At 38.5% G+C, this 27,307-nt stretch overlaps 1 protein-coding gene across 2 annotated transcripts in view; it reads right to left on the bottom strand.

The window, feature by feature from the left end:
• Window positions 1-141: 141 nt before the first annotated feature.
• RBL1 (RB transcriptional corepressor like 1) overlaps window positions 142-27,307 on the bottom strand; it is a 75,614-nt gene continuing 48,448 nt past the window's right edge. The window contains exons 17-22 of one of the 2 annotated variants that reach the window (XM_032606750.1): window positions 21,773-21,949; window positions 17,280-17,351; window positions 15,340-15,430; window positions 6,379-6,527; window positions 4,019-4,183; window positions 142-2,531 (exon numbers count right to left, since the gene is read on the bottom strand). In XM_032606750.1, the coding sequence (XP_032462641.1) occupies window positions 2,361-2,531; window positions 4,019-4,183; window positions 6,379-6,527; window positions 15,340-15,430; window positions 17,280-17,351; window positions 21,773-21,949 (825 nt within the window). In that variant the 3' untranslated portion in view covers window positions 142-2,360. The remainder of the gene's footprint in view (window positions 2,532-4,018; window positions 4,184-6,378; window positions 6,528-15,339; window positions 15,431-17,279; window positions 17,352-21,772; window positions 21,950-27,307) is intronic. The other variant, XM_032606751.1, reaches the window with a different exon arrangement.

Below are 27,307 nucleotides of genomic sequence, written 5' to 3'. Positions count from 1 at the left end.
CAGAGCACAGGCTCCGGATGCGCAGGCTCAGCGGCCATGGCTCACGGGCCCAGCTGCTCCGCGGCATGTGGGATCTTCCCGGACCGGGGCACGAACCCGTGTCCCCTGCATCAGCAGGTGGACTCTCAACCACTGCGCCACCAGGGAAGCCCTAATTCTGTTTTTTTATATGTGTCTATGGCACTTTTTCAATTTAGGTGAAATTCACCTAACATAAAATTAACTGTTTTAAAGTGTAAAATTTAGCGTCATTTAATAAATTTACAATGTTATACAATCACCACCTACATCAAGTTCCAAAATTATTTTCATCACCTCAAAAGAAAACCCTATACTCATCAAGCAGTCATTCACTCCCCATTCTCTTCCTAGCTCCTAGAAAGCACCAGGAACATTAACTTTTAAGTTACACTAAGATATTTAAAAGATCTAAAGCAGATAGTTAAAGAGATACAGATTCTAGATGGTTGCACAATTGCATCTCGTCACACAGAAGAGCTCAAGTGTAGTTTTTTCAATAATCTCAAAAAACTCCAGTACTTTATTAACCATTTTATGTACACTGATATTCAGTCTTGAAAACTGATAAAAACATGTCCAGAGTTTCTTATAAAGACAACGTACAAATGCTCATTTACATTCTGCACATTAATAACGATGATGAAAATGACACAGTATTCATAGCTACATAAAAATATATACAAGGATTCAAACAGACGATGCTATTTGGCTTATAACGTGTAGATACTACACAAAAAAATGAGGATGTAATTTTCAGAAAAGTAAAATGTGACCAAAATCACTTTTCGTCTTAAAATTTAAAAATAAAATTCCTAACAATCGTAATTACTAGTTCATACTCAAATCTCAGACTAATTCAAATTAGCCACGGTTAGACATAGGTTAAGTTAAATATATATATATATTTTTTTTGCGGTACGCGGGCCTCTCACTGTTGTGGCCTCTGCCGTTGCGGAGCACAGGCTCCAGACGCGCAGGCTCAGCAGCCATGGCTCATGGGCCCAGCCGCTCCGCAGCATGTGGGATCTTCCTGGACCGGGGCATGAACCCGTGTCCCCTGCATTGGCAGGTGGACTCTCAACCACTGCGCCACCAGGGAAGCCCCGGTTAAGTTAAATATTTGTTAAATATTTTGCATTTTAAAAAATAAGGTCTGTGGTTTAAAAAACATACATTTGATAAGATTTTCTCAAAATTAATTAAGAATGGCTTATCCACGTCCTTCCAGATTCTGGAAACTCACTAGAAAAAGTGAATACCAAACAGCTGACTCTTTGGAAAGTTGCACCCCAAGGCCCGGAAAACACCCTTAAGGGGCCCAGTGATCAAACCCTAATGGGAAACTCATAATGCACCGATGATACTGAGAACAAAGAGGGGGAAGTAATATGGCATGAGGTGACATTAATGTGGTTTTGAAAAAGGTTTCAACTATTCTTAGGGAATCAATTAGACATTGAGAATGACCAATCTCATGATAACCTCAAAAACAGTATCTCACATATTATCATGGTGCTACCTCACTAGTAGGAATATGGTTTCTGACAACCCTTTTCTGTATTTTACTCTACTGGCTTGAGAAGCAGCTTCCTATTTTGAGAATTATATGACATAATATAATCTTACATAACTAAGTTAATGGTTTGGAAAACAAAATGATAGTAGTTTTAAAAAGGAGCAAGTATCTCTTTTATCAGGTTGTGACACCAGGCTAAGAGGGCTTAGGGCTGGAAAGCAAGGAGTGGGGGTAGTACAGGGGTTCAGGTACAAATCTGCTTCTGCTCAAGGAGAGGAAGGGCACGAGAAGTGTCTGGACAACCCAGAATGGTCTTGGCACCTGGATGTGGAGCTGGGTCACCCACCACACTGGGTCAGAGACAGGCTGGGCATCCTCCTCTGGCCCATGCCAGGGAACCCAACCCCTACTCAATACTAAATTAGGAACACAAACCTCTCAAACGACACTTACCAAAAACAGATTATTCACCATCATATTACAAAGCCCAGAAGAATAAGACATTTAATTATTTTAAAAAGTGAGCCAAAAAATTATGAGGTTTCTCCTTACTTCACCTGAAAAACCCAGGGAACAAATATTTTAACAATTCTATGACTATTAATATGTTTAAAAGGCACTTAAAACATTCCTTTACAATCCAACTCAAAATACATCTGTCAACTACATTTTGGATAAATGTAAAAAAAACCCAACTTTGGTGTAACTTTTTTTGTAACTCAGTGATATTTACTACCTACAGGGCTGAATGTTTTGAAAGATAGAGCCCCAACTTTCTGCAAAACAACCTGAAAGTGCTTTTATCATAGAAATGGGAAGGGCACTAATGATTTGCTCTTTCACTGACAACATCCTGTAGTCGTTTAAGTAAAACGTCATCATTTTCTTGACAGAGGCGTTTGGCAGGTGATTCTGTATCACCATCGATGGCTATTGCTCGCTTCTTGGTTCTCTGCTCACCTTGCCTTATCATGTTGTTGATATCTTTCAAACTCTGTGCAAAAATAGAGGACATGTGTGAGTAAAAGGGGAAAAGGGAGAAACAGCAGCTAAGAACTAAGCTAACTGCTTTTCCCTGCCCTTTATCGTCTATCCAAAGCTGAACACTGGGGTAGAGATTATTTTTTGAATCTAGGCCAACCTAATAAGGGTGATTAGAACTAATCTTTTCAGGTGATTTTAAAAATTGGATTTACCTTATAGCAGTAGTTTTCAAAATGTGGACATGAGACCAGAAGCAGCAGAAGCATTTGGAAACTTATCAGGAATGCAAATTCTCAAGCCTCGCCCTACACCTACTGAATCAGACATTCTGGGGGTTGGGCCCAGCAATCTATATTTTATCAAGCCTTCCAGGTGATTCTGATACTCCCTAAAGTTTGAGATCCTCCTCCTGAAGCAATGCTTTTCAAACTTTAATGTGCTTACTAATTGTCTGGGGAATCTTGTTACTACGCAGATTCAAATTCAGTTGGGCTGGTGTAAGCCTGAGAGTCTGCGTTTCTAACAGGCTCCCGGGTGATGCTGATGTTGCTGGTCTGTAAGGCAGCCTTAGAGAAGTTGCTCCTGAAAGCTGTGCATCACAACAGTCTAGGAGACCTGCCTGCCAGAGCTCTGTGATACAGGAAGTCTATGGGACAGGTATCTGTGTTCAACAAGCTCCCCAGATTCTGACCTATGACTGTGAAATCACTGCCTTACAATTCAATTGGTCCCATTTCTGATTTTATGCAAGAATTTCCTCTAAAAGTCCTCATATGAAATCAACTTCTATAAAGAAGAAATGCAAGCCTGTGCAGTATATCTCAGTCAACTTTGTTTGCTAAGCATAGCAGGAACTTAATACATGTCTGTGGAACTAAATGAGAAACTAATGAGTTAAGGAGCTGCCATGTATTTGGACTGAGTTACAATCTGTCCCACTACAGTTTCTTCCAGTTAGTAGTGATTCTGGCTTCTGGAGACATACTGAGTGTATCTACTTGATAGCCCTTGAATTATCTGAAAACAGCAATCATGTCCCTATCACATCTTCATCATTGTATGGGAATAAAGATGGAGATAACCATAGAGCTGTCTGTGTAAGAAGAGGCCTCTGTTTTCAGACCTTTCACTATCCTGGTTGCCATCCACCAAATGAACTTTCACTTCTAAGGCCTTCCTTTACACATAGTGTTCCCCATGTCTGACCACTTGCAGGTGTTGCCTTACTGGTCCTTCTCAAGATCGTGCTCGCGCAGGGACGCACTGGGCTCTTGGAGTGAACTCCCCCGATACCACATCAATCGTAAAGGATTAAACTACCTCAACTGAATACACTGCTCTTGATCACAGGAAACTTGCCATAGTCATGGTTCATATTTATTAGCAGTAACTTTGCAAAAAAAGGGGTAAGATTAAAGATTACTAATTGGAAATCTGAAATCCAGTATTTAACACATGTACACCATTGTTTTGGAGTAAAGTTTGTGTGCAACTTACCTTAGAAGGGCTGCCATTGAACTTATAGAGCAGAGCACTCCTTGGTGTAAGGCCTGACCCATTCTTGTGTGGGGACACATAAATGGAGTGCTGCTGGGAAATGCGGCGCGGAGAGCCTGGCTGTTGCTTAATATGTGGAAAAGGAGAGAGTGGTGGAGCTTCCATCTGAAATAATACAAAAGTAAAGTTTTTATAAGATAAAAGGTTTTCTTTCTTTTTTTGAATCCCACCATTTTTATTCTGCACTATCCACCCTGTCCCACCCCAGCCCCAAGCCAGGTGAAGGGTCAACATGGAACATTTTTTTCTTTGCCATGTTTTTATTTTTAAAAAATATTTATTTATTTATTTATTTTTGGCTGCATTGGGTCTTCGTTGCTGCACATGGGCTTTTCTCTAGCTGCGGCGAGAGGGGGCTACTCTTCATTGTGGTGCATGGGCTTCTCACTGCGGTGGCTTCTCTTGTTGCGGAGCACGGGCTCTAGGCATATGGGCTTCAGTAGTTGTGGCTTGTGGGCTCTAGAGCGCAGGCTCAGCAGTTGTGGCACGCGGGCTTAGTTGCTCCGCAGCATGTGGGATCTTCCTGGACCAGGGCTCGAACTTGTGTTTCCTACATTGGCAGGCGGATTCTTAACCACTGCACCACCAGGGAAGCCCTGTTTTTATTCTTTTTTTTTTTTTTTTTTTTTTTTTTTTTTTTGCGGTACGCGGGCCTCTTACTGTTGTGGCCTCTCCCATTGCGGAGCACAGGCTCCGGATGCGCAGGCTCAGCGGCCATGGCTCATGGGCCCAGCCGCTCTGCAGCATGTGGGATCTTCCCGGACCAGGGCACAAACCCGTGTCCCCTGCATTGGCAGGCGGACTCTCAACCACTGTGCCACCAGGGAAGCCCATGTTTTTATTCTTATTGCTATCTCCTAGTTAGGAGTCAGTTATACTGTAAGAGGTTATTTATGGCTGAAGAAAATCAAAAAATGGTTCATTAACCCTTGTTTTTCAACAATTACTAATAGATAAACTAAAATTTATTTTCCTGGATCTTTCAGGAAATTCTGAAGAATTCTGAGCAAGACACCAGAAGCAGTAAGCCAGGAGCATAGGAACCTTATGTCAATGCTCAGAAAGTGGAGCAAAGAGTAGTCTATGTCCTAACACTTGCAATAAGAATCTCTCTCCACACGCACATACCCACAACCAAATTAGTAGCACAGAAAATAAAAGAGAGGCAGAGCATTCTGTGGGCCAGCAGGATAAGCCCAATATGGAACAAATCTCTTAATGAAATGGTTAAGACTTTATACTGAAATGCAAAAGATTTAGAGATAAAGTGAGAAGGGACTCACTTTTAATAATCTATACAATGTTTCTATTCCAAGAATGGAGATGACTCCTTAATTAATATTTCATTCATCATCTTTAGTTGAAGCTAGGAAAACTAGTTTTGTTTTTGTTTTTTTTTTTGCGGTACTCGGGCCTCTCACTGCTGTGGCCTCTCCCGTTGCGGAGCACAGGCTCCGGACGCGCAGGCTCAGTGGCCATGGCTCACGGGCCCACCGGCTCCGCGGCATGTGGGATCTTCCCGGACCGGGGCACGAACCCGTGTCCCCTGCATCGGCAGGCGGACTCTCAACCACTGCGCCACCAGGGAAGCCCTAGTTTTGTTTTTTAATTGGCTGATAATAGAGATATTCACAGTATAGCACATGGTGCGGGTGGTGGAACTGAGGGAACAGAATGAGTAGTCATGGCTTCTGAGGATAATCATAGACCATATTCCTTGAAAGGGACAAAGACAGAAATATAGAGAGATACATAGACACATGTATGGCTACTGCCTGGATGCAGCTTCTACTAGATTCTTCTTTCTTATAACTGAAGTCTGGTCTCCTGTGAACCATCTTCAGCTTATACACTGATAATGCTTTCAAAGGCCTGCTGGTACTGTCAAATCTAGAGTCTGAATAAAAATTTCTTAGTGTTGCTACTATTATTGATTCAAGCCTATTTATTTCCTTTTCTTTTTATCTTGAGAAAAACACTTATCTCAGAGATATAACAATAGGAATCAAAAACAAAGGAAAAAACCACCAGAACTGTTTTCATTTTTCCATGTTCCCATCTAGTCCTTGCCCATATGCATCCATAATTTCTAACAACATAATCACAGTGTGGATAAAATTTCCATGATTTCCTCTGGTCTCTGTTGTATCACAGCCTTAATCACTCTAATTACTAGTATGTTTTCTCCTATAAAATGTATCAGTAAGGTTTTAGCTTTGAAACACTTACTAGCAAAATAAACTCATAGTAATCCAATTATGAGTACAGATGTTAATAAAGTAGTAAAATATAAAACATACCACATGGTCCTGATTTGACAAGTCATATTTCAATGCAAACGACTTCACTCTTCCTACATATATTGTGTTGTAAAATTTGATAAGATCACCTCTTTCCTCTTTCACTGGTCCACTCGAACAGTCAGGTGTTTTTGTAGCATCTTCCAAATCTGTTAAAAGAATTCAGTGTTGTACAATGTAATATTACTCAGCCATAAAAAGGAATGAAACCGAGTCATTTGTAGTGAAGTAGATGGACCTAGAGTGTGTCGTATAGAATGAAGTAAGTCAGAAAGAGAAAAACAAATACTGTATATTAACGCATATATATGGAATCTAGAAAAATGGTACTGATGAACCTCGTGGGAGGGCAGGAATAAAGATGCAGATGTAGAGAACAGACTTGAGGACACAGTGGGGGAAGGGGAGGCTGGGACGAAGTGAGGGTAGCATTGACATATATACACTACTAAGCGTAAATTAGATAGCTGCATATAGCACAGGGAGATCAGCTCGGTGCTTTGTGATAACCTAGAAGGGTGGGGTAGGGAGGGTGGAGGGAAGCTCATGAGGGAGGGGATATGTGTATACATACAGCTGATTCACTTTGTTGTACAGTAGAAACTAACACAACATTGTAAAGCAATTATAATCCAACAAAGATGTAAAAAAAAAAAAAAAAAAAAAAGAGTTCAGTGTTGTGATAGGTGTACCTTAATCTATAAGTTGGCGATTTGAATCACAACTCTCTCTACAATATAAAAGGAAAAAGAACCAAATAAACCCACATCTTTATGTAAGACAATTAATGTTTTTAGAAAAGGTTCAGAAATCCATCTATATTATGGATAAATTAAATTGGAATCATAGAAATGCAAACACGTAAACTTAAGCTGGTACTCTATTCTCTAGATATCACTTCAGCAAGAATGTTTTCACAACCCTACCTTTTGAGCTCACTGTCACCGGTAGCTCTTAGAGGGGCACCAGCCCTGGGTTGAAGTTTAACTAAACTGAGCTTCAGAGTATGGGTAGCAGTGGCAAACCCTGAGTTTCAGATAACAAAAGCCTGCAGATATTCATATTGACTCTTTGTAAAAGGTGGAAAGACTCTAAAAGGTAAAGTGTATCCTCATAGTTTAAGGAAGAAGCAAGGTGAATTGCTTATGTTTATTTTTCTGCAAATACATGGCAGGTGACAGGTGTTCAAAAAGTCTTATTTTCCCACGCACAACAGGAACCTTATAGTGCTGTCTATAACTGGCGTCCTCAGTTGTAAAATGATAGCTTGCCCCAAGGTGCTTTCCTGTTTATTACTGTAATTCTGGAGTAGCTTGTGACACCAGGCAGAACTTTATGCTATTCTTTTTTGGGAAAGAGTATTACAAACCATCTTCTCCTTGTACCTAAAAGAATCATCTATGCACAGGAGCTAAGAAAACTACCAGCGATTAAAAAGAATTCAACATGTGAAAAAACTTTATTTTCAATACTGAAAACATGGGTAGAAACATGCTTCCACCTTTGGAAAACCAGAAAAACTCAAACATGGTCCAAGGGCCAGGCAGCCACAGGGAACCTCCATAGGGATCTCCATTTGGATGTCTTTTTTACTCTTGCTATTTTTGCAGCATCTTAATAGGGCAGAAAAAAGCTATGTGATCAAATAAGTTGAAAAAATGTTGCATAGTAGTATATCCTCTTCTTAGGAATTCAGAATACATGTTAGTATATTAAAGGTTCTGAGAACTTTTGCAATTAGAAAAAAACACATGTTCACTTTAATTTCATACTTCTCAAATTTTCTATGTACAGTCGCTCTTCCCCATAACAGTTACTACCATCCTGGGGGACACTGTCCCGAGGCAGTAAACAATGGCTTAATAACAGCTGTTGTAGGTTATTCTTGTTATACAGATGAATTAAAATTATTATATGTCCTCCTTGGATTAGAAATTTCTGGAGGCAGTTACTTCTTCATGTTTCTGTGTTATTCCATTTCCAGTTGTTAATAGTTACATAAGGTAAGGAGCTATACTTAATTTGAAGGAACCAAACATTTAAAACTCTCTGGGACCTTGGATTCTAACTAAACGTGATTTTATTTAGCTACTTTCATTTAGCTGTTTAGTATTTTTTCATTTCAAAACAGAAAACAAGATGTCAGTTGTCCTTTAAGCAGGAAAAAGATCTCTACCTTCCCACCTCTTTAAGGACTTTAGCACTCAGAAATCAAAGCCTCAGTAGGCCGGTGACCATCTTACCACATATACGTTAGGAGATGGAACTTAGGAACATGACTGGGAAAGAGAATGAGATCTCCCTGCCTGGTGCTATAATTGTTTCAAATCTGTTTCCCCTCAGAGGGCAGGAGGGACCTCTGCCTAACATAATTTGAGGCACATGGTATACATTTGATATACTTCATGAAACGAACCAATGAACTATTATGGTTTCATAATTTTCCCTACTGTTCCCATGAATAAGAGGAATGTCTTTTTTGGATTATCATACAACACTGTCAAACAATTAAAATGTGGTTTTATATAAACTACCAGTGAATGAGACTAGCACTTAGAAAAAAGGAGATATTATCTGCAGAGCTCCAGAGAGACATGCTGAAATTTTTAGCCTGGATCTCTGGCTTCAGAATTTTCCAAGGATCTGAAGTGAAAGTGGGAAGGGAGAAGGCAAATTACCCCAGGGCTGCAGGTGGCCAACAACTGCAACCATAATACATGCTTAAGCTTATATCCCAGGACAATATAAATGCATTCAGGGGAAAAGACATTGAGGGCACCGTAGATACCCATTTCTCAGGGGAACTGGTTTCAGAGGATGGGCACGCCCAAATTGTTTGGGATGCACAAATTAACGAAACCCCCATCCATCACCCCCAGAGGAGCTGCTCAAGTGACTGATGCTGGTTTCTTTGTATAGTGTCATTAGGCTTCAGTCTGAGAAGAGGCAGAAATAGTGATTCTTACCACTTAAAAATGGAGAAAGTAAAGAAGAAAAATTATTTTAAGATGAAGGTAAGAAAGAAGATCACAATTTATTTATAAATTCAAGGGTCAGGTTGAGATATGATGGGCTTGATCAGCACAGCAGCACTCCCCTGGAGTAACCATTTAGTATTTATTTTATATTTCTCCTACCACGTCCTTCCTTACCGTTTCTGCTCCTCACCGTTAACAGTGTGCAGTAAATATTTCAGACTGGCTTTCGGATTGAGAGGGCAGTGCCATTTAGCTCCAGTTATGCAAGAGCCACTGACTACAGACGAATTCAAAACTACTACAGTGGTTTTAGACTGTTTTGAAAGTTTCTCATGAGCTCTAAAGGGCATCATTATAATCTAAAACCAAGTAAATCTTGTTTAGATTAAACAGTCTAGAAAGAAAATGTGCTCCATCCATATCTTGGTTGTCTATCTGGTGACTATAAAATAGTTTTAATGTGAATAAAGTCACTTAATTATCAATTTGCAGTTATCTATGTTATACATCTCACATGGAAACAGAATTTTTGTCCCTTGAGAGGATTTGCTTTAACTGTTTTTGTGTGTGTGACCTAGTTTTCAACATTTAAAGGATTTTATGTAAGGAATATAGCCTTAGAAAAATTAGCTTAAAAAAAAAGACATTTAAAGAACCATATACTCATGAATAAAATACAATAAATTTTATATTGCTTATAAACAAAATAATAAATAATAACTACTACTTACTGAGGCCTTACTATGACCAGGCCTTGTATTAAACACCACACACATGCATCCTTTTTTTTTTAATTCTGAAAACAAGCCTCTGAGGAAGTACTGTAAAGTTTTCAATTTACTGTCATACACTTGGGCATTATGTTTGTGTTACTTAGATTAAGCTATAATCTGGGTCTCTCAAATGTTCTAATCAAGAATGCCAGTCTGGGGACTCCCTGGTGGTCCAGGGGTTAAGACTCTGTGCTCCCGATGCAGGGGGCCTGGGTTTGATCCCTGGTCAGGGAACTAGATTCCCCATGCCACAACTAAAAAAGATCTCACATGCTGCAATGAAGATACTGCGTGCCGAAACTAAGACCCAGCGTGGCCAAGTAAATAAATAAATATTAAAAAAAAAATGCCAGTCTGGGGTGCTCTGCTAATATGATAATGAATGCACAGTCCATGAGTATCCAGCTGGTGTTTTAATCAGGAAGCTCATTCTCCACAGGTGGCTACTATAAGGGCTTCTGTTAGGCATATCTCCATCAATGACCAATGCTCAACATCACTAATTATTAGAGAAATGCAAATCAAAACTACAATGAGGTATCACCTTACATGGGTCAGAATGGCCATCATCAAAATATCTACAAACAGGGTTTCCCTGGTGGCACAGTGGTTAAGAATCTGCCTGTCAATGCAGGGAACAAGGGTTCCAGCCCTAGTCCAGGAAGATCTCACATGCCGCGGAGCAACTAAGCCCGTGTGCCACAACTACTGAGCCTGCGCTCTGGAGCCTGTGAGCCACAACTACTGAGTCCACGCACCTAGAGGCCATGCTGTGCAATAACAGAAGCCACCGCAATGAGAAGCCTGCGCACCACAACGAAGAGTAGCCTCCGCTCACCTCAACTAGGGAAAGCCCATGCACAGCAACAAAGACCCAATGCAGCCAAAAATAAAATAAAATAAAGAAAAAACAAAAAAAACCCCACCATTCACTTAAAAAAAAATCTACAAACAATAAATGCTGGAGAGGGTGTGGAGAAAAGGGAACCCTCTTGCACTGTTGGTGGGAATGTAAATTGGTACAGCCACTATGGAGAACAGTATGGAGGTTCCTTAAAAAACTAAAAATAGAACTACCATATGACCCAGCAACCCCACTACTGGGCATATACCCAGAGAAAACCATAATTCAAAAAGACACATGCACCCCAATATTCACTGCAGCACTATTTACAATAGCCAGGACATGGAAATAACCTAAATGTCCATCAACAGAGGAATGGATAAAGAAGATGTGGTACGTATATCCAATAGTATATTACTCAGCCATAAAAAGGAATGAAAGTGGGTCTTATGAAGAGACATGGATGGACCTAGAGACTGTCATACAGAGTGAAGTAAGTCAGAAAGAGAAAAACAAATATCGTATATTAATGTATGTATGTGGGATCTAGAAAAACGGTATAGATAATCTTATTTGCAAAGCAGAAATAGAGACACAGATGTACATAACAAGTGTATGGATACCAAAGGGGAAAGGGGGGTGGGTAGGATGAATTGGGAGATTGGGATTGACATATATAAACTACTGATACTATGTATAAAATAGATAACTAATGAGAATCTACTGTACAGCTCAGGGAACTCTACTCAATGCTCTACTGTGACCTAAATGGGAAGGAAATCCAAAAAAGGGGAGATATATGTATACACATAGCTGATTCACTTTGCTGTACAGTAGAAACTAACAAAACACTGTAAAGCAACTATACTCCAATAAAAATTAATTTAAAAAAAAAAACTGCATTAAAAAAAAACTTAGGAATAAACCTCACCAAGGAGGCGAAAGACTTACATGCTGAGAACTACAAAACATTCATAAAGGAAACTGAAGATGATTCAAAGAAATGAAAAGATATCCCATGCTCTTGGATTGGAAGATTTAATATGGTTAAAATGACATGGTACCCAAAGCAAATATTACATCTATAGATGTAATACGATCCCTATCAAATAACCCATGAATTTTCCACAGAACTAGAATAATCCTAAAATTTATATGGAACCATAAAAGACCCAGAATTGTCAAAGCAATCCTGAGGAAAAAGAACAAAGCAGGAGGCATAACCCTCCCAGACTTCAGACAATACTACAAAGCTACAGTAATCAAAACAGCATGGTACTGGCACAAAAACAGACATATGGATCAATGGAACAGAACAGAGAGCCCAGAAGTAAACCCACACACCTATGATCAATTAATCTTCAACAAAGGAGGCAAGAATATACAATGGGGAAAAGACAGTCTCTTCAGCCAGTGGTATTGGGAAAGCTGGACAGCCACATGCAAACCAATGAAGTTAGAACACACCCTCACAGCATACACAGAAAAACCCCTCAAAATGGCTTAAACACTTAAATTTAGGACATGACACCATAAAGCTCCTAGAGGAGAACATAGGCAAAACATTCTCTGACATAAATCATACCAATGTTTTTTTAGGTCGGTCTCCCAAGGCAATAGAAATAAAAGCAAAAATAAACAAAGGGGACTTAATTAAACTTATAAGCTTTTGCAGAGCAAGGGAAACATAAACAAAAAGACAATGTATGGGGAATTCCCTGGCAGTCCAGTGGTTAGGACTCTGCGCTTCCACTGCAGGGGGCACGGGTTCGATCCCTGGCTGGGGAACTAAGACCCTACAAGCTACGCAGCGCAGCCAAAAAAAAAAAAAAGTCTACAAATAAAAATGCTGGAGGGGGTATGAAGAAAAGGGAACCCTCCTACACTGCTTGTGGGACTGTAAACTGCTGCAGCCACTATGGAAAACAGTATGGCAGTTCCATAAAAAACTAAAAATAGAGTTGCCATATGATCCAGCAATCCCACCCCTGGGCACATATCCAGACAAAACTATAATTTGAAAAGATACATGCACTCATATGTTCATTTACAATAGCCAAGACATGGAAACAAGCTAAATGTCCATCGACAGATGAATGGATAAAGAAGATGTGGTATATAGACACAATGGATTATTACTCAGCCACAAAAAAGAATGAAATAATGCCATTTGCAGCAACATGGATGGACCTACAGATTATCATACTAAGCAAAGTAAGTCAGAAAGAGAAAGACAAATACCATATGATATCACTTATATGTGGAATCTAAAATATGACAGAAATGAACATATCTACAAAACAGAAACAGACTCACAGATGTATAGAACAGATTTGTGGTTGCCAAGCGGGGGTGGGGGAGGGAAGGATCGGGAGTGGAATTAGCAGATGCAAACTATTATATGTAGGATGGATAAATAACAAAGTCAGATGCAAACTACTGTATGTAGGATGGATAAATAACAAAGTCCTACTGTGTAGCACAGGGAAATATATTCAATATCCTATGATAAACCATAATGGAAAAAAATATGAAAAAGAATATACATATGTATTAAAAATAAAAAAGATTGATTAACATATTTGAGACACTACCCACAACAGCATGATAGACATGAGAGATCCAGTGAGGTCTGTGGGGCTTTACTATTACGAATGATGCCCAGGCCTGAACTCTGATGCATGTTGTTTGCTTGATCTTGGCTTTAAGTTTAACAGAATCCTGCTCTGGAATCTTGGTATCTACTTTGAGTGAACCTTTTATGTGAGGAGGTGGTTGGTCAGGTGGCATAGGATGCATAAACTGTGTGTTTTTTAAAATAGTAATTATTTTATTCCTAATTATGAATTTGTTTATAGAACCAGAACTCTTCTTCCCAAGGTGGTGTTCTTTGGTGTGTCCAAGTCTAGGTCATAGCATCTAGCCACAGCTCCAGGCACTGGAACTTGTCTTATCCGAACACAGACTTGCGAGACTGTATCCTCCTCAATAACTTTGTCCCTTTTTTGGTGCCGGAATTCCTCAGTCTATTATCACTGGATACTCTCCCTGCTCTGTGCCATCACCACTGGACAGGATCTTAAGAATGGTTTTTTGTTTGCCTGCTAATAAATATCTAGTTAATAAATGTACATAAAACAGAACTGGACCTGAAACCTTTATGTTGTAGAGAGGGTAGCTAACCTTCAGTTACCTCAAGTTTTATCATCAAACTTATCAAATTCTGTCTTGAACTTCACTGCTCCTTGTATCCCAAACACTCACTAGCAGTTACTTTGTTTCTCATAGAACACAGTTTCCCAGCTAACCTGATACCTGGTTTTGCAAGGACAGAAAAACCACCCAGGACAGGTGAGCAACATGTATAACAAAAATAGGTAGGTTTTTTTTTTTGTATTTTGTCAGGTTTACTTCCTAATGTACTTCTTCTCATTGCCTTGAAAAGGCTCAGGGATAATTTATCTACGTAAAAAGAACTGAGTTTGGCCTGTGTAAGCTTAGATGGGATCAGATTCTAGGACATTATTATTCAAGAATTTTTTTGTTAAGATCTTAAAAGTTCAGATCCCAGTAGACACCATAATGATCATGGATATTTGGGTAATTAAAAAAAAATGTCTTTGACCCAGTCAATTTTCTCTAAGAATTTACCCTAAGGATATGGACCAAAGATCAACCTACAATGATGTTCCTCACAAAGCTGTGTATAATTGGAAACAACCTAAAAGTCCCACACTGTGAAATTAAATAAATTACAGTACTTATATACACATGTACACATATATATACATTAAGTGATGGAAAGTGAGACAAGGAAAAGGAGACAGATGAGACAAGGAAAAGAGATGGGCTGAAAAGGCATTTTTACAACTTATCAACATATGAATACTGAACATTTGATTCTTCTTTCTTTCAAAAAAATTACTAGTGCCTGAAGTCTTAGCATGATGGTAGTAACAAGGTGGCGACCTTGCTTTTGCTGATGGTGGCAGAATACCTATACACTTATTAATGAACAGGACATTTCCTTAATGTTCTCCACAGGCAAATCACTGACAGCTATCTTACTTTCCCTGTCATTCAGATTTAGTTTTGAATTTTATTGTCTTTTATGAGTTTTTATTAATGTGTATAAGTATACTAGAAAACTTCTAAAACACAGTTAACATGGGATAAATTAATGGTTTCAATACACAACTTCTGTGGAGGGAGGTACCTGACCCATACTTATCTCAAAGTCATTTGCTTCTTTCCAACACATGCATTATCCACCCCACCTACACAATTAACTCCAGGACATCCACTGTATTATGTACAATGTAACCAATAGTGTACTACGTATAGAATCTTAAATTGGGCAACTTACCACAATCTGTCATTTCAAAATCACCATTTAGGTTTTTATTGTATGTCACAACTTCTCTTGGAATACTTTTCAACAGTACACTTCTGTAAACCTATATAGATCAGAGGGGACAAAAAGGACTGCTGAGTCACAAAGAGGCACAGGTTAAGCAAAACCAAAATAAGGACAAGATATCAAGTCAATTAAAAAGTATTTGTCTGTATGGGTGATAATCAAGGGCAAGATGTTAGTAGCCCTTGGTAAATGCAGATTACGGCAAACATCTTAGAAGAGGGGATACTGAAGCAGAGCTTACCACCTGAAATATAACCACTGCAGAAGGTTACAAAATAGAAGAATTAAGTAAGGAGCAACTAAACACTGATGAGCAGATTTTGCCAAATAAAAGCAGCTTAAAAGATATGAACCTATTCCTTCTTCTTTTTAATTTCTTATATGAGACTCATTTGATCTCACTGGGGCTTGTTTTCCTGCTCCCATCCCACGCCCATCTCCTTTCACATGGCCACATGAAAATCTGTTCCCCTCCCTGCCCCTAAACTGTTTTTAACCTCCAAGGTAGCTGAAAGGAATGATCCATTCCCCCTCATCCTATGGATATCGGTATTGAGAGAATATTTAGGAAGCTGTGGCTTAAACCATTTTTGACCCACATTAACTTAATGATCTTAAGGGATACTCTGAACCTCTCTAAGCTCTGTTCCTAAGGGATTTTTCTGAAGAGGCCTGGAAACCAGGCCTCTTCCACCCTGTCACAGGATGTAAGAAATGCCTATACTTGGCTCTTCTAATATCTCTATATTGCTAACAGTGTATTTGGGGCTTAAGTTAAGAAGTGAAACTATCTGTGGGGCTCTGATAGAAGGGGGTATGGCTACTGGTACTGGGGCCAGGGATATCTGAGCTACCACATCTCTCTTTCTGTCTAAGGTGGCAGATCACTGGGCCAGAGATGAGGCCATTATGCTCCTTTAGAGCAGAGCAATCAGGTTCTTGAATGACCAAGGCCTTAAGGTAACCTAATCCTGTGTTCTTCAGCTACAATAATAACAATAATATAGAGCTAACAGTTATTAAATGCTTACTATGTGCCAGGTCACGCTAACATTTTATATTTCCATGACTGAAAGGCTGTACAGAATTCTCACCAGGGCTATTATATCAGAAATGCCTGATATCTATTCAAAGATGCAAATATTAAGATTCTTATCAGATGGAAAAAGAAGCTAGACTTAAGTTAATATATCCTCAAATTTCACTGGATTTAAACATCATCAGAGAACCAACTCTTATACGATTAAAGAATATTATTATTATAAATATTTTTCATTAGTGAAAAATGTCCCTACTCAAATAAATGAACAAATGGAATAAGAGAACGTGTGAGAAGTATATGCATATATAATATATAGGGACTTCCTTGGTGGTGCAGTGGTTAAGAATCCGCCTGCCAATGCAGGGGAAACGGGTTCGATCCTTGGTCCGGGAAGATCCCACATGCCGTGGAGCACCTAAGCCCGTGCGCCACAACTACTAAGCCTGTGCGCTAGAGCCTGTGAGCCAACTACTGAAGCCCGTGTGCCTAGAGCCTGTGCTCCGCAACAAGAGAAGCCACTGCAATGAGAAGGCTGCACACCGCAACGAAGAGTAGCCCCCACTTGCCGCAACTAGAGAAAGCCCGTGTGTAGCAATGATGACCTAATGCAGCCATAAATAAATAATAAATAAATAAAGAAATAATATAGATTAGTCAGAAACAGCAAGATTTTTGGCTTCCACTGAAACTGTTTTTTAATTAAAACTGTCTCGAGTTTAATGGTGTCCATTAAACCAAAAAATCTATAGTAAAACTAGAAAAGAAGTTTACCTTTTACATGACTTGTCAGCAGAGAAATAGTACAAATCTATTTTGGGACAGGAGGAAAAATAATGTAACTCACATGACTATTAGCTTGAGGCTGATTCCTATAACTTTTCATTATTTCTTGAAAAGTTCTTTCTTCTTTTGTTACCTAAGGAAAATAAGAACTGCATTTATCAACTGCTTTTAAAAGAAAAATGGCTCTGAACAAAAACTTCAATTACAGATTAGCATTGAGAGCAGTCTTGCAGAAAGCCATTAACCCCAGGCCACTCAATAACTAAAATCCACTACCATTTATGACTTTTACTACCTTAAAAGTTCAGGTTTGGGGACATCCCTGGTGGCGCAGTGGTTAAGAATCTGCCTGCCAATGCAGGGGACACGGGTTCGAGCCCTGGACCGGGAAGATCCCACATGCCGCAGAGCAACTAAGCCCATGCACCACAACTACTGAGCCTACGCTCTAGAGCCTGTGAGCCACAACTACTGAGCCCATGTGCCACAACTACTGAAGCCCATGTGCCTAGAGCCCATGCTCCGCAACAAGAGAAGCCACTGCAGTGAGAAGCCCGAGCACCGCAGCGAAGAGTAGCCCCTGCTCACCGCAACTAGAGAAAGCCCACATGCAGCAACGAAGACCCACTGCAGCCACAAATAAATAAAAAGTAAAATAAAATTAAAAAAAAAAAGTTCAGGCTTTGTGGCCTGTGGGGACTCAGCTAATAGTTTCATTAATCAAAAGCACTAAGATTGCTATGGTATAACTACCAAAAATGCATTTCTTTATAAAAAAGAATGATATAAGAAAACTCAGATCTGCTGAATCCCTTGCAGTCTCCAGTTGTATTAGTTTTTAAGTACTTATTTAAAATTAACCACATACTAAAGGATAGAAAATGTCTTGTGATTCACAATAAGACAGAGGTTATTACAGGATTAGGCTTTTAATAGTTCAGAACAGACTGTAGGGTTTTAACACTTAGAAAAGTCACAGTGGTGGCCAAAAGAAAGAAAATAAATTAGTGATCCATAAAGGAATCCCTTCTAGTCTATTTATTATCACAGAGTTCACTTAAATTACTCTTTTCTTCTCCTTCACTGTCCATTAGCACTAAACCTGTTCTCCATATTGATGTTCTCCACAGAAATGGCAAAGCCTGAGCTATGGTAGTTTTCAAAAAAACACAAATGATTAGTTAAGACGGCAGACAGCAGAAGCAAGAAGAACTACAATCCTGCAGCCTGCAGAATGGAAACCGCAATCACAAGAAGTCAGACAAAGTGAAACAGCAGAGGAATATGTCCCAGATAAAGGAACAAGATAAAACCCCAGAAGAACAGCTATAAGTGAAGTGGAGACGGCAACCTTTTGGAAAAAGAACTCAGAAAAATGATAGTGAAGATGATCCACGATCTCAGAAAAAGAACAGAGGCAAGGATAGAGAAGATGCAAGAAATGTTTAACAAAGACCTAGAAGAATTAAAGAACAAAGAAACAGAGATGAACAATACAATATCTGAAATGAAGAATACACTAGAAGGAATCAATAGCAGAATAACTGAGGTGGAAGATTGGATAAGTGACCTGGAAGACAGAATGGTATAAATCACTGCCGTGGAACAGAATAAAGAAAAAAGAATGAAAAGAAATGAAGACAGTCAAAGAGACCTCTGGGAAAACATTAAATGCATCAACATTCACATTATAGGGGTCCCAGAAGGAAAGAGAGAGACAGAAAGGACCTAAGAAAATCTTTGAAGAGATAACAGCTGAAAACCTCCCTAACATGGGAAAGGAAACAGTCACCCAAGTCCAGGAAGGGCAGAGAGTCCTACGCAGGATAAACACAAGGAAGAACACACCGAGACACAGAGTAATCAAACTGACAAAAATTAAAGAAAAAATACTAAAAGCAACAAGAGAAATACGACGAATAACATACAAGGGAACTTGCATAAGGTTATCAGCTGACTTCTCAGCAGAAACTCTGCAGGCCAGAAGGGAGTGGCATGATGTATTTAAAGTGATGAAAGGGAAGAAACTACAACCAAGAATACTCTAACAGGCAAGGCTCTCATTCAGATTTGATGGAGAAATCAAAAGGTTTACAGATAAGCAAAAGCTAAGAGAATTCAGCACCACCAGACCAGCTTTGCAACAAATGCTGAAGGAACTTCTCTAAGCAGAAAAGAAAAGGCTACAACTAGAAACAAGAAACTTACGAATGGAAAAGCTCACCAGTAAAGGCAAACATACAGTAAAGGTAGGAAATCATCCATATGCTAATATGATATCAAAACCAGCAATTACAAGAAGGGGAGAACACAAATGCAGGATATTGGAAATGCATTTGAAATTAAGAGGCCAGCAACTTAAAACAATCTTGCTTATATATAGATTGCTATATCAAATCCCCATGGTAACCGCAAATCGAAAATCTACGATACACATACAAAAAAGAAAAAGGAATTGAAACACAACACTAAAGTTAGTCATCAAATCACAACAGAACAAAAGAGGAAGGGAACAAGAAAAAATGTTTCGTAACTCTACGTCTCTTGATTTTTTGTATTTTCCATCTCTGTGATATGCTGTTTTTTCGTTTCCTCAGCTCTACATTCTAATCCATTGAGTCTTTTGGCTTGGAATTTGGTTTCCATTACAAGTTTCACTCAGTTCTTTTTGACATCTTTCAGGTCCTTTTTAAAGTGACTTGGCCTTTGTTCATAAAAAGAATTTTCCTTTATACACTGAATCATTTAAAACATATAATTGCATAATTTGAGATCAATAATTCCATTACCTGAAATTTTTGAATATCTAACCTGCTCTAAATTTTATCTGTTGACATACTCACATTGGCTTATTTCCTTGATTGTTTTATAATTTTGGATTTTTTAGTTCTGTTTTAATAAGGATTTAATTTGTGTGAATACTGAATGGCTTCAGGCTCAAAGTAGTTTGCTTCTGCTGGGAACCCCAGTGATATTATTAGCTCTGGGACAACTTTTGGTTTTGTTGTTGCTGTTATTGTTACTGTTTTGACTTTGCGGACTCTTTTTCTTTGGCCATGCCATGTGTCTTGTGGGATCTTGGTTCCCTGAGCAGGGATTGAACCTGCGCCCTCGGCAGTGAAAGCGCAGAGTCCTAATAACCCTAGAGATTCTTGGAATGGTAAAATAAATGAGGTATGCAAATTGGTGTGGTTTTAAAAGAGGAAAGAGTGATACCAATATAAAGGATTATTAGTATGTATGCCAATGTAGAATGTGACTATAAAAGGGGAGTAACTACGTGGTCTTTTTCGTGCTGTATGTTATCTAGTTGTTGTGGAATAAATGTATAAAAACTGTAACCACAGAAGGAAATATTTGTAACTCTCTGTAAGTTATAAACCCAATGCTGCTTTTTAGGGTTCTGGTATCCTTAAGAGAAATAATAAAAATAGTAACAGCTTAAAAAAAGATTAGTTAATAACATTTATTAATACCTATCTTGTATAGAGATTTTAAAGAGGTAATGTGAGAAGGAAGTCACAAAGGAGTTTGAAAACATGTCCTCTGCCTCAAAAAGCTGAAAAATTAGGTTGTAACATCTACATCTGCTAGGACTGGTAGTGTGGCCAATATGATCAAGACCAAAGTTACAGATGATTGTTTCAGACCTATTAGAATTTTTAAAAACAAGTAAGATATGCCATTTTATGACTTAAAACATAGCAACTAGAAAGTAAAATGCTCTTCTGAGGCAACAGAATAAATCACTGGAAAGCAATAAAGTATAGAAGCTATTTTATACCAGATTCTGAATCAGGAGAACATAGATTGTCACTTATTGTGTAACTTTAGCCAAGTTACTTTCACCTCTGGGCCTCAGTTACTCGCCTAAAATGTAACGATCATTTTACTTTAAAGTACAAGATTAGAGGTGTCACGGGGTGATGGTGGAAATGGTTCTCCATTAATAGTGTGGAGAACCATTTTACCAAAAATGGTCTCTGAGATCTTTTCCAATTTTTTTTTTACAACCAGTGTATTCCTATGAAGCAAGAAGGCTGATTACTATGAAAGTAAATGAAGGACTTCCCTGGTGGCACAGTGGTTAAGAATCTGCCTCTCCCAATGCAGGGAACACGGGTTTGATCCCTGGTCCGGGAATATCCCACATACCATGGAGCAATCAAGCCCGTGAGCCACAACTACTGAGCCCACAACTACTGAAGCCTGCACGCCTAGAGCCTATGCTCTGCAACAAGAGAAGCCACCGCAATGAGAAGCCCACGCACCACAAGGAAGAGTAGCCCCCACTCTCTGCAACTACAGAAAGCCCGCACACAGCAACGAAGACCCAACACAGCCAAAAATAATAAATAAATAAAATAAATAAATTTATAAAATAAAAAAAAAGAAAGTAATGAAGAGTCCATAGAAATAGATACAGTAGCTAGAATTTACCACTGTTGGCTTGTAGCACTTAAGGCAAACTAACAATCAAGTGCAACAGATTTTCACCTCAGGTCTCAAATACAGGTAACTACGGCAAAGAGCTTCCCCCAGCTTATACGTTACCTTTGCCATGATGTAAAAGGCACAAAGGAGGAGCTGATCCAAATGTCTGTCTTTCATCAGATCAGGGCAGTGAACTAAAGTGAATTCAAAACATGTCCATATCTTCCTTCTTAACTCATTTGAAACATCCAGTTTTAAACATAAATCACGTAAGCGTACACTTGCCAAATGATAGACCTAAGATGAAAGATAGCACACTGATGCAAAAAATCAAGTAAATAATTTCTCAAATTTATGTCTTACCATGAACATGGGCTTTTAGGCCAAGATTAATAAACACCTAAGGCTGCTGATGCATTAAATTACATAAAATTTTTATTTTATAGTACTGGCTCACTGCTATGGCAAAAGAAAATATATTAAAACAAAATTTTCTTTGGAAAACTACCTTAAACATTTTTTTGGTAAAGATGTTATATGCTATTATTCTATGCTGTCAACTATGTAAATTGAGAAATACTAAAATTAAATGGTTTGATTTACCAGCATCATGATCATTATGAATACATAATTTTTCAAGTATTCAGAAGTCTCTCTCTTTTTTTGGTTCAGGTAAAATGAAGCCTAAAATGTCACATAATACACTAAAATGTTTGACTCCAAAATAAGTCAGAAAGCAAAATCATTTAAAAATTTCCCCAATAGTCTACATTGTTTTTATGAGCACATGAAAGGAAGGTTAAGCAAACGAGATACCAGATTTTGTTGTTGTTGTTGTTTATTGAGGTATAACGGACATACAACATTAGTTTCAGGTGTACAACATGATTCAACGTTTGTATATGTTGTGAAAAGATCACCACAATAAGTCTAGTTAATATCCACACAGTTAACACAACTTTTTTTTCTTGTGATGAGAACTTTTAAGATCTAGTCTCTTAGCAACTGTAATATGGAATAAACATTACTAACTATAGTCACCACGCTATACATTATATTCCCATGATTTATTTATTTTATAACTTGAAGTCTGTACCTTTTGACTCCCTTCATCCATTTCACCCACCCCCTCGCCCCCGGCAACCACTAACCTGTTCTCTGTATTTATGAGCTTGTTTTTGATTTTTAGATTCCACATATAAATATCATATAGTATTGTCCTTCTCAGTCAAGTTGTTGTTTTTAAGTATGTCAGAGTAAATTCAGTTCAATACCTTCAACCTTTCATATATAGTCTTTATATGAACTGATACTAATGCAAATGCCCCAAAGGTCCTGAAAGACTCTAAAATGATTTCTGATCATCCAAAAAGCATTATGTTTTATTATCTTAAGAGCTGGTAATCCTACTGTGATATTCCTAAACTAGACTATTCTGTTTGAACTAAGTCTTTAAATCTAAATGTTCAGGGTAAAAAAAATGAAAAAGAGTAAGGCATTCTTTATAGCAAAGTGTCTTTTGAGAGGGAAAAAAAATCCACAAATTAAAGCTGAAAAATGAACTTTAGCCATCCAATACACTAATCTGATAGAAAGAGAGATAAGGGTTGACTCCAAAGCCACCAGTGATTCATTTTATAACAAACTCATTTTCTGCATCCAACCCTTTGTTTCTGGTCTTGTTGGCTAAGAGATAAATAGGAACCACTGGGGTCAGAGGAGTGGGAAAGATGCTGGAACTTTACATTCGTGATAGAAGATAACAGATACAGTCCTAGGTAGAAGGATTAAGAAATATGTCATTAAGTAACATTTGTGGGGCTTCCCTGGTGGCGCAGTGGTTGGGAGTCTGCCTGCCAATGCAGGAGACACGGGTTTGGGCCCTGGTCCGGTAGGATCGTGCGTGCTGCGGAGCAGCAAAGCCCATGTGTCCAACTGCTGAGCCTGTGCTCTGGAGCCCACGAGCCACAACTGTTGAGCTCATGCTCTGCAGCAGGACAGGCCACCGCAATGAGAGGCCCCCACTCGCTGCAACTGGAGAAAAGCCCGTGTGCAACAATGAGGGCCCAACACAGGCAAAAATAAATAATTTTTTTTTAAAAAGTAATACTTGTTAAGTATCTTTTACAAAGCTAACCCAATGCCTTAATGGTACACATACTCTGGAAGGCTTCTAACAAAAAATTCACAGTAAATTCTACTCAGGCATAGGATACAGCATCACACTGAGTTCAGCATGGATAACATCTGCAATTTACTCAAGAAATGGTTATTTTGAACTCATTATAGATATGGACGTTTCAATTCCCTTTTAGGGTAAAATTTTTCTAGCTTCTAAGTAGGCTATAATTAAAAGGAAAAGGACAAGCTAGATTCTGAAATAAATTCAGAACTAAAAATTCGTAAATAAAGCCTTATTTTTGTCAATCTTAGATTCATTATCAAAGGCAGCAATTTGTCATTTTGAAAATTAAAAATAGGGAACGAATGGGGAAAATACTACAGTTGGAGCTCTGTTTTTAAAACAGGCCTTAGGCACAAGATGTAGGCAGGAGTGGAGATGGTGGGACAGAGTAGAGAAAGCAGTGGGAGGTGGAAAAAAGGGCAAGTGTCTCAAGAATTATTCTAAGAAAGACTAGATAGAGGAAATAAACAAATTTGCATGAAGAGATAATGTGAAAAAACAAACATGAATTTCTTAAAAATTTTAAGCCTTAAACCCTAATCATAATGCTAAAAAGAAACAAAAAACAGTGCCTTTTTTTTCATTTACAATTTTTCAGAGTGGGCTAGATAGCCACTAGTTATAGGGTAGACTGGAGAGGTATCTTCCAATTCTGGAATTTATTTTAGAGAAGCGGCATGTTTGGTCACAAATATCTGACTAACATGGCTATGTTATCAGAAGCTTTATGGTGCTTATAAAAGCTAGGCAGGATAAGCTGAAATTATTTCTATGTTAAATCTTTGCATTAATACTAAAATAATCTAGGCATTATAATGAGAACTGGTCAATTCGTAAAAGGTAAAAAACTAGATTTATGATAAAAATTATGTAGACTCCCAGCAGTATCTCACCAATCTTAAAAATGAATCTTCAGTAATGTAAACTTATCCATAAGATCCAATGTACCTGTCCCACAATAAACTCCAATCTAAAGCAATATAACACAATGGAGTTCCTGTAAATTCCACAGGATGGCCAACTGCTTAATCAAAGTTATGTAAAACAAGCCGGCAGGAAATGGAATTAAAACTCTATGAGCCTGAGTCCAAACATTAGCTCATCAAGATCATAATGTTCTTTTAGAATGTCAAATATGTTTTTAAAAAAGGCTAAAGGTACATCACCCGATACTAAAGCTAAACAAGACACTCTAAGAAAACTACAGACCAATATCTATGATATTGATGTGAAAATCCTCCACAAAACCCTAGCAACTGAATGGAACATCATACACTAAAAGGGTTATACACCATGACCAAGTAGGAGTTATTCATGGAATGAAAGGATAGTTTAACATATGAAAATCTATCAGTGTAATACACTACATTAGCAGAATGAAGGGAAAAATGATATAATCATCTCAAAATTTGATGCAGAAAAAAAGCAACTGACAAAATTCAATACCCTTTTGTTACAAACTAGGAATAGACGGAAACTACTTCAACATAATAAATACCATATATGAAAAATCCATAGCTAAGATCATACTCAAAGTAAAACAGTGAAAGCTTTTCCTCTAAGATCAGGAACAAGACAAAGATGCCCAATTTCAGTACTTCTATTCAACACCATACTAGAAGTTCTAGCCAGAGCAATTAGGCAAGAAAAAGAAATAAAAGGCATTCAAATTAGAAAAGAAGTAAAACCATCTCTGCAGATGACATGACTTTATGTGCAGGAAACCCAAGCACCCTGGAGTCCATAAAAAATGTTAGAACTAATAAATGAATACAGCAAAGTTGCAGGATACAAAATCAACACACAAAAATCACTTTTATTCCTATACCATAAACAATGCACAATCCAAAAATGAAATTAAGAAGATGATTCCATTTACAATAGCATGAAAAAGAATAAAATACTTGGGAATAAACTTAACCAAGGAGGCAAAAATTTGTACACTGAAAACTGCAAAGCATTGCTCAAAGAAATTAAAGAAAACATGAATAAATGGAAAGACATACTATGTTCATGGACTGGAAGACTTAATATTGTTAAGATGTCAACACTACTCAAAGCAATCTACAGATTCAATATAATCCATATTAAAATCCTAAAGATTTTTTTTTTTTTGCAGAAATAGAAAAAAATCCATCCTAAAACTCATATGGAATGTCAAGGGACTGAACAGTCAAAATAATCTTGAAAAAGAAGAACAAAGTTGGAGGTCTCACATTTTCTGACTTCAAACCTTACTACAAAGTTACACTAATTAAAACTGTGGTACTGGCAAGAAGAGACCAATGAATAGAATACAGAGGCCAGAAATAAAGCCTCACATATACAGTGATGAGTAACTTGACAAGGGTGTCAAGACCATTCAATGGAGAAAGGCAGTCCTGTCAACAAGACTTACTGAGAAAACTGTATATCCACATGCAAAAGAATGAAACTGGGTCCTTACCTTATACCATATATAAAAATTAACTCAAAATGGATCAAAGACCTAAATGTAATTTCTAAAACTATAAAAATCCTACAAGAAAACATAGGGGAAAAGCTTCATGACACTGGCATGTGCAATGATTTCTCGGATATGACACCAAAAAGAACAAGACAACAAAACAAAACATAGATAAATTAGACTTCATCAAATTAAAAACTTCTGTGCGTCAAAAGACACTAATATATAACATAGTGAAAAGGCAACCCATGGAATGGGAGAAGATATTTGCAAATCATGTATCTGATAAGGAATTAACATCCCGACAATATAAAGGACTTTTACAACTCACCAATAAAAAACTCAAAAAATGGGCAAAGGACTTGAATAGACATTTCTCTGAGGAAGGTAAAAGGATTGCCAATAAGCCCATGAAAAGATGCTCAATATCACTAATCATCAGGGAAACGCAAATCAAAACTACAGTAAGGAGATAGCTTCAAAATGGTGGAGGAGTAAGACGTGGAGATCACCTTCCTCCCCACAAATACATCAAAAATACATCTACATGAGCAACAGCTCCTACAGAACACCTACTGAACGCTGGCAGAAGACTTCAGACTTCCCAAAAGGCAAGAAACTCCCCACGTACCTGGGTAGGGCAAAATAAAAAAGAAAAAACAGAGACAAAAGAATAGGGATGGGACCTGCACCTCCGGGAGGGAGCTGTGAAGGAGGAAAAGTTTCCACACGATGGGAAGCCCCTTCACTGGCGGAGATGGCGGGTAGGAAGCTTTGGAGCCACAGAGGAGAGCGCAGCAACAGGGGTGCAGAGAGCAAAGCGGAGAGATTCCCACATAGAGGATCGGTGCCGACCAGCACTCACCAACCTGAGAGGCTTGTCTGCTCACCCGCCGGGGCGGGTGGGGGCTGGGAGCTGAGGCTCGGGCTTCGGAGGTCAGACCCCAGGGAGAGGACTGGAGCTAGCTGTGTGAACACAGACTGAAGGCAGCTAGTCAGCCACAGCTACCTGGGAGGGAGTCCG

This window comes from Phocoena sinus, chromosome 15, assembly GCF_008692025.1.
Source record: "Phocoena sinus isolate mPhoSin1 chromosome 15, mPhoSin1.pri, whole genome shotgun sequence".
NCBI classification, from domain to species: Eukaryota; Metazoa; Chordata; class Mammalia; order Artiodactyla; family Phocoenidae; genus Phocoena; species Phocoena sinus.
The sequence above is the reverse complement of the archived record's forward strand: the minus strand, read 5'-3'. Positions and strand labels throughout refer to the sequence as shown.